The sequence below is a fragment of the Saimiri boliviensis genome, chromosome 13, assembly GCF_048565385.1.
Source record: "Saimiri boliviensis isolate mSaiBol1 chromosome 13, mSaiBol1.pri, whole genome shotgun sequence".
NCBI lineage: Eukaryota > Metazoa > Chordata > Mammalia > Primates > Cebidae > Saimiri > Saimiri boliviensis.
Window position 1 is genome coordinate 101851195 of NC_133461.1, and position 7877 is coordinate 101859071.

At 47.5% G+C, this 7877-nt stretch overlaps 1 protein-coding gene across 3 annotated transcripts in view; it reads left to right on the top strand.

Moving 5' to 3' along the window:
- The window catches only part of DPYSL2 (dihydropyrimidinase like 2), a 139472-nt gene extending 131804 nt beyond the window's left edge, over positions 1–7668 (top strand). For all 3 annotated transcript variants that reach the window (XM_010347762.3, XM_003937192.4, XM_039461039.2), the window contains exons 12-14: positions 1920–2099; positions 2879–3044; positions 5134–7668. In XM_010347762.3, coding sequence (XP_010346064.2) covers positions 1920–2099; positions 2879–3044; positions 5134–5225 — 438 coding nt within the window. In that variant the 3' untranslated portion in view covers positions 5226–7668. The remainder of the gene's footprint in view (positions 1–1919; positions 2100–2878; positions 3045–5133) is intronic.
- Positions 7669–7877: the final 209 nt, after the last annotated feature.

Here is a 7877-nt window from a genome sequence, read left to right on the forward strand (position 1 = left end):
GGAGGGTGGCAGATGAAGAAACTAGAGCTCAGGTAGGATTAAAGCCATCTCCCCAGAGTCACACAACTTCTGGATTTGACTGTATCCGAGATGCTGTCGATTTTAAGATGTTCCATTAGGTTATGTGTCACGATGAAAGAAAGCATGCCCAAGACGACGCGTCTCAGAGGAGACTGGGCCGCCACGGGCCAGTGTGCATTTATTTCGGCATCTTTGGGGAGTGCGTCTGCTGGGTAGACTGGTCGCAGGAAATCCCTCATGCCTCAACCTTGGCATTGGGCTCCAGGAGGGAAAAATGTCTCCCCCAAGAATTTGAACTGAAGGTGCGTGCTTGTCCAGCCTTGTGGTCTGAATGCATGCTGCCTGTGTGGCCCAGAACAACGCCGAGCTGAGCATTTACTGTAAAATGCCCTCAGTGGGGTGGTCCCCCAACCCAGTAGCACAAGCAAACCCATATACAGGCAGCGCTCGACTTACGACCACGGCCGGGACCGCGGAACGGTCGTAACACGATTTTGGTCGTAAGTTGAGTAGGCTATACGTACAGTTGAAATGGGGCACGCCACACTGTCGTACGCCCAGCTGGGCAACGTTTGCGCTGCCAGATGTGGAGCAGTCGTGGCTAGCGATTGTGGTCGTAAAGCCGAATGGTCGTAAGTAGCATAGGTCGTAAGTCGATCAATGCCTGTACGCCTAGAAGAACTTGTTTTTAGTCTAGGCTGGCAGTGCCCATGTGGCTCCAGCTGCTGTAAGACACATTCTGACTTCAGGGATGAGTGTATTCGAAGTGATGAAAGACAGTTGTCAGCCAGGGGTCTCGGGAACCCACGGGCAGTCCTTTTCACCTCCCTGCCGGTGCCTCTCTGCTTTGGTTTCTTCGGTAGCTTCCATTTGACTTCTTTGAAACTCACAGTAATGCACTGACAGCCCTTGTGGCCGTTTTCACTGAAGATTGTATGCGGGAAGTTGTGCATTTCCATGCCTGATGTGAGCTGCTTAGTCGGCTGAGGCTGCTCCATGCTACCATCCACTGCATGGTGCTTGCACAGTTCTCTGTTTACAGGCCAGCTCCCTGAGTACTGATAACCTGGTCTCAACTTGCCCAGAAGCCCAGGGTGCTTTTTATGGTTGGAGCCACCTATGAATCCTCCAGTCCAGACTCAGCCACAGCCATTGGTCCCCGTGAACTAAGCAGGCAGGAAGAAGCGAGAGGCATTTGGGATCTGGGAAGGAGCCCTGGGTGAGCCAAAGCTGGAGGATGGAGTTTTTGATGGCAGGGTGCAGTGACCCGTTTTCTGTTGCTTCATTACCAACCGCAGACTCACATCCATATGGAGACTCCACCTATTTTCCAAGAGGGCACACAGATGTGTCTCTGTTTTACCCCAAAAAACTTGAAACCAGAAGGATAGCTCCATTGTTCTGGAAATTAACTAGCCCTCAATCATTTTATCAGAGGCATGTCTCTTCAGTGACCACAATCCTTTCATTTAGGGACTTCAGTTTAACCACACTGCCAACAGATTGGAAAATCAGGCTAGCCAGTGGGAAAACCTACTTGTGGATGGCTCATTTCTAGATTCAATTTAGAAGTTGGTCAGAGGGCCTTTGGAATTCAACCGGAATGGAGCTGGAGTTGGTGGGAACACGATCGCTGTTAATAGGAGGGATCATTTTCTCTATATTTGTGTAGCATTTACAAACACGCACCCTTTCCGTACAGTTACTCTGTTCAATTATTTTTCTAATTTGGAGAGCTATGAAAAGTTACTCAATATTTTAGATAGGGAAATGGAGACACAGCGAGTAAGTGCCTCCTGGGGTGCTGGGGGTGCCCAGTCGAGACAGGACCCCCGTCTCTGGGTCTCTCTTTTGTCCACGTGGAGTCTGTTCTAGAGTTTACTGTGCCCTCTTCCCAGTCTCTCGAATACAACATCTTTGAAGGCATGGAGTGCCGCGGCTCCCCACTGGTGGTCATCAGCCAGGGGAAGATTGTCCTGGAGGACGGAACCCTGCATGTCACCGAAGGCTCTGGACGCTACATTCCCCGGAAGCCCTTCCCTGATTTTGTTTACAAGCGTATCAAGGCAAGGAGCAGGGTGAGTAGTTTTAAAAAATTTTTTTTAAATTCATGAATTAAGTTCAAGGCCACAGACATTTATTAAGCACCTTGAGATAGAATATTAGGATGAGTACAGTGGATTCCACGAATAAGAGGGACCCTGAGTTTTTTATTCCTGGTATTTAAAATACTGGAGAAGGAGTTGGGCGTGTCCACAGACAGCCCTAGCAAAGTCTGATCATGGTATATGCTGTGATGAGGAGTGTGGTTGAGGGCCCAAAGGACGAAGCTGCCTCCGTAGCTGGGGAGAGTGTCGGGGGAGAGGACATTTTGAGTTGGGCTTTGAAGGTTAAGTAGGAGTTTGTCAAGTCAAAGAGGGGAGATGAGGGAATTTGATAGTGTGTCATGAGCATAGAAAATGTTCAGTGTATTCAGGGCATGTGAGGCAAGAAAGAGATGGAGGTATGAGGGAATTAAAGGGAGAATGTGACTGGAAAGTAAGTTTGGGGCCAGATCTTGAACATGAGACCAGATCCTCCTCACAGCATGTTTAGGGGGTTTTTACTGGGTTTAAAATTGAAGTTCCTTGAGGGGAAAATGGTAAGGCATGTTAGTTTTTATAGAGTTAACCAGTTATTGGACCTTGTGGGGAGCTTTGGCCTGGCAGGGTGAGAGCTGGCCCCACACCACACCTGTCCACCTGTCTGTAGGGAGAGCCCTCCATCCCTAGAGCTCACAGGCTCATCCTCCCTCCAGGAGGGTTTCTAGAGAGGTGTCCTCTGTGGCCTGAGCTGGGGGGACTCTTGTGTTTTGCAGCTGGCTGAGCTGAGAGGGGTTCCTCGTGGCCTGTACGATGGACCTGTGTGTGAGGTGTCTGTGACGCCCAAGACAGTCACTCCAGCCTCCTCAGCCAAGACGTCTCCTGCCAAGCAGCAGGCCCCACCTGTCCGGAACCTGCACCAGTCTGGATTCAGTTTGTCTGGTAGGGTTGGGGCTTGGGGAGGGCTCAGCTCTGCAGGGCCATCTCACTGGTGCTGGTGAGGCTGCAGTTGCATTTGGAAAGGATACAGAAATGGAAGTGACTGATTTTCCCGTTCTTCCCAAAGGGAGAAATACAGTGGGACTCAGATCACTGGAGATGTATTTTCGTTTTCTTTTTTGAGATACGGTCTTGCTCTGTCAACCAGGCTCGGGTGCAATGGTGTGATCTTGGCTCACTGCAACCTCCACCTCTCAGTTCAGGTGATTCTCATGCCTCAGCCTTCCAAGTAGCTGGGATTACAGGCATGTGCCACCATGCCTGGCTAGTTTTTGTATTTTTAGTAAAGGTGGGCTATTGCCATGTTGCCCAGGCTGGTCTTGAACTCCTAACCTCAGGTGATCTAGCCACCTCGACCTCCCAAACTGCTGGGATTACAGGCATGAGCTATTGCACCCAGCCCAGGGTTCAGATTTTTAAATTTCCCTATTTGAAACTTCCTTCCCATCTTTTATTTGGCCCAAGAGTGAAATAACATTTCACTCTTCAAGCTCCCTGGGCCACAGATTCCTATGGCTTATTAAAGAAATCATTAAACCAGAGAGATTTTTTTTTTTTTTTTTTTGGGACTGAGTCTCACTCCGTCACCTAGGCTGGAATGCAGTGGCATGATCTCAGCTCATAGTAAACTTTGCCTCCCTGATTCAAGCAATTCTCCTGCCTCAGCCTCCCAATTAGCTAGGATTACAGGCTCACACCACCCCAGCTAATTTTTGTATTTTTAGTAGAGACGGGGTTTTACTATGTTGGCCAGCCTGTTCTCAAACTCCTGACCTTGTGACCCACCTGCCTCAATTTCCCAAGGTGCTGGGATTACAGGCATAAGCCACCATACCCAGCCAAGAATTTTTGTTGCTGGTGTTAGGTGTATGGGTTTTTAGAAAATTACCTTTGTACCATTTATGGGTTACCAATTTACAAAACATTTAAAAATAATGAACTTTAGTTTGTTTTATGCAAAATGTACATAATCATGTCAGTGTTATCTGATCCCTCCAGGCTGTCTGAATATAAGGGGCCATTGTTCCTCCTATTTGTGATTGTATGTGTAGGGTTAGGGGACTAGAATGCCAGAGAGGGATGTGTCCTCGGAGAAGCCACAGGCAATGTGGCTCATCAGAACAGGGAACAGGACAGAGTCTGAGATGTAACTATATGTTATACACAGTTTTACTTTTTCCAGTAATAGATCCAGCAGCCTTTATACAGTCTGATTCTTTGGCTACCTGAGGCTCATCTCCTTTTTGAAAAGTTTATAATTTTTATTTTGAGAGATAGGGTAGTATCTTACTGTGTCACTGAACACCCAGGCTAGAATACAATGGTGCAGTCACAGCTCACTGCAGCCTCAACCTCCTGTGCTCAAGTGATCCTCCCAGCTCAGCCTCCCTAGTAGCTGGGACTACAGGCGTGTACCACCATGCCTGGCTAATTTTTTATTTTTTTGTTAGAGATAGGATCTCACCGTGTTGCCTGGGCTGTTCTCAAACTCCTCGAGTCAAGTGATCCTCCCATCTCAGCCTCCCAAAGTGCTGTTCATCAGATTCCAGGCATGAGCCACCATGCCCGGCCTCCACCTCCTTTCTGTACTCTAACCTGCAGTGAGGTTTTAAGAGAAGAACAAGAATGTGAGGCCAGGCAGGGTGGCTCACACCTGTAATCCCAGCATTTTGGGAGGCAGAGGTAGGAGGATTTTCTGAGCCCAGGAGTTTCAGACCAGCCTGGGCAGTATACCGAGACCCTACTTTACAAAAAATTAAAAAATTAGCTAGATGTAGGGGTACATGGCTGTGGTCCCAGCTTCTCAAGGGGGGCGCTGAGTGGGGGGATGGCCTAAACCCAGAAGGTGGAGGCTGTGGTGAGCTGTGATGGCGCCACTGCACTCCCGTCTGGAAGACAGAGCAAGACCCTGTCTCCAAAACAAAGAATGCAACTAGCACGTTTCCTCTTGAGCTGAGATTTTACCTGCAAGCAGGAGCTTCTGTGAGTGTCCTGGCCCCTCACCCGCTGCTCTCCCCTCCTCTCCCTCCAGGGGCTCAGATTGATGACAACATTCCCCGCCGCACCACCCAGCGTATCGTGGCGCCCCCCGGCGGCCGTGCCAACATCACCAGCCTGGGCTAGAGCTCCAGGGCTGCGCCGTCCACTGGGGACCAGGGATGGGACACCTGAGGACATTCTGAGACTTCTTCTTTCCTTGTTTTTTTTTTTTTTAAGAGCCTGTGATAGTTACTGTGGAGCAGCCAGTTCACGGGGTCCCCCTTGGGGCTCTGCGCCCCATCTCTCACCGGGAGTTACTGATTTTGCTCACACTTCCCTACACATCTCGAGTATCACACCCAAGCCTACCCACCAAGCTCATACACGGAACCACACCCAGCACTCTGACATGCGAACAGAGCAGCCCCCAGCGAGGGTCTTCCTCACCCTCAACCTCCTAGAGGCCGTTAGCATCTTCTTTTTCATGGGGGGAGGGAAGATAAAGTGAATTGCCCAGAGCTGCCTTTTTTTTTTTCTTTTTAAAAAATTTTAAAAAGTTTTCTTCGTGGGGCTGGGGAGGGGACGGGGATGGGGGAGTCTTTTTTTTTTTTTTCTTTTTTTTAAATAGTAAATTTGAACATTTAATTCCATATTAATACAAGGGGTTTGAACTGGACATCCTAATGATGCAATTACGTCATCACCCAGCTCATTCTGGGTGGTTGGCAAACTCACCGTGTCCGTCCTGAGGCTTCAACATGCCGACATCACCATTCTGTAGTCTCCAGGGTCAGCTGTGGATAAAGGGGCAGGCTTGCTTTACTGGCCTAGATTGTGCTGCAGATTAAATCTTTTGAGGATTCCCTTCTCCCCTCTTTTACCGTTTTTCTGTGTGCTCTCACTCTCCTTCTCCAGCTCTTTAATTCATGAATATTTTCGTGTTTGTTTCTTTCTCTGTTTCCTCCAGCCCTTGTCTCGGAGACACTGTTTTCCTCCCCTTCCCCGTTACCTTTTCACCTCCCAGGTCTATCATTTCATTGTGGTCAATGGGTCCGCCCAAAGGATTTGAACTTTTGCCATTGCAAGCATAGTGCTGTGTCACCCTAGTCCGTGTGGGACCAGGTGCTACCCACCTGCCATCATGAGGATGTGTGCTAGAGTCTGGGACCCTGGCCAAGTGCAGGGATGGGCCATGCTGTCTCACCCACACTACCACACGTGGAACCACAGACAGGGCCCAGAAGTGTAGAAGGCTGAGGCTGCAGAACCAGAGAGATTTTCCGCTGTGCAGTGATGCCTGGCTAAAGTCACGGTCAGATCTCAACACCGAACCCCAGTAACCCAAGTGAGCCAACGAAGGTCACCAGTTCAGAAGTGCTAAGCTCACAGGAGTCTGGCCCGAGGGCCTGCTGTTTCCTGGTTAAATATCTTTTGAGATTCTAGAACACATGGGAACTTCTTATTTTTGGGGAAAAACCACATTTTCTTCTTGTCCAGTTATTTCAAAACACACACTACATAGAGGCTCTACAAACTCAAACGATCCTTGGGGAACTTAAAGTCCATTCTCCTTTGCAAGAGGAGAAATCTGTTTTATGAACAATAGGTCAGATCAGAACTGTTTTGGGAGGAAACCTGAGAAATTAAACACAGGTCTCCCTTAGAGACAGACCACAGGCTATGTCACATCTCCATCCTTCCCCCTCCTCTTCTGCCACCTTTCCCCCTAGCTGGCTCCTTTGTACACATCCCTGTTCTTGCTGACTTATATTGCATCGTATTCCAAACTTGTTTACAGGTTCTCTTAAGCAATGTTGTGTTTGCAAGCTTTTGTACAAACCAAATCTGCTTTTTGCAAAGCATTAACATCACCAGGTAGGTCATTCCATTACCACCCTTGTCTCTACACATTTTGCCTTTGGGGTTCTGGTTGGGATTTTAGTTTTTTTTGTTGTTGTTTATTTGTTAACGGTAAATTGCACTTTTAAAAAAATAATTGGTTGACTTAATATATTTGCTTTTTTCTCACCTGCACTTAGAGGAAATTTGAAAAAGTTGGAAAAAAAATTTTTGTTTCAATTCTCAGAAACACTTGCAGCTCTAGTATTCACTTGGGTCTTCCTGTTTTTCCTGTACCGGGTCATGGTGATTTTTGGTTGTTTTGGTTGTTTTCTTTAAAAAAAAAAAAAAACAATTTAAAACCTGAAGATTTCTGCAGGCTGTGTAAGCATGTTTACCTGTTGGCTTGCTTTGTGTGTCTGTTAAATGAATGTCATATGTAAATGCTAAAATAAATCGACAGTGTCTCAGAACTGAGTAACTGCAGTGACTTGATGCTCTAAAACAGTGTAGGATTTAAGAATAGATGGTTTTTAATCCTTGAAATTGTGATTGTGACCCATGAGTGGAGGAACTTTCAGTTCTAAAGCTGATAAAGTGTGTAGCCAGAAGAGTACTTTTTTTTTGTAACCACTGTCTCAATGGCAAAATAATTATGGTAAAAGACAAGTCTCGTGTTTATTATTCCTTAAGAACTCTGTGTTATATTACCATGGAACGCCTAATAAAGCAAAATGTGGTTGTTTCAGGGGTGTGTCTGTTTTGAGATGTTGGGGAGGTGGCTGCTTGGCTGGGGCCCCCTACCAGACTTCCCCTCCACAAGCATTCACGGAGCCCTTGGCTTCAGTTTGGTAAATATACCAACTCCAGAGTTTCACTCCAAGTCACAGGCTGCTATGTCCAGGCCATGGGACTCTAATTCTAAGTAAAGATGCAGCCTGTGGGTGCGTGGCAAGC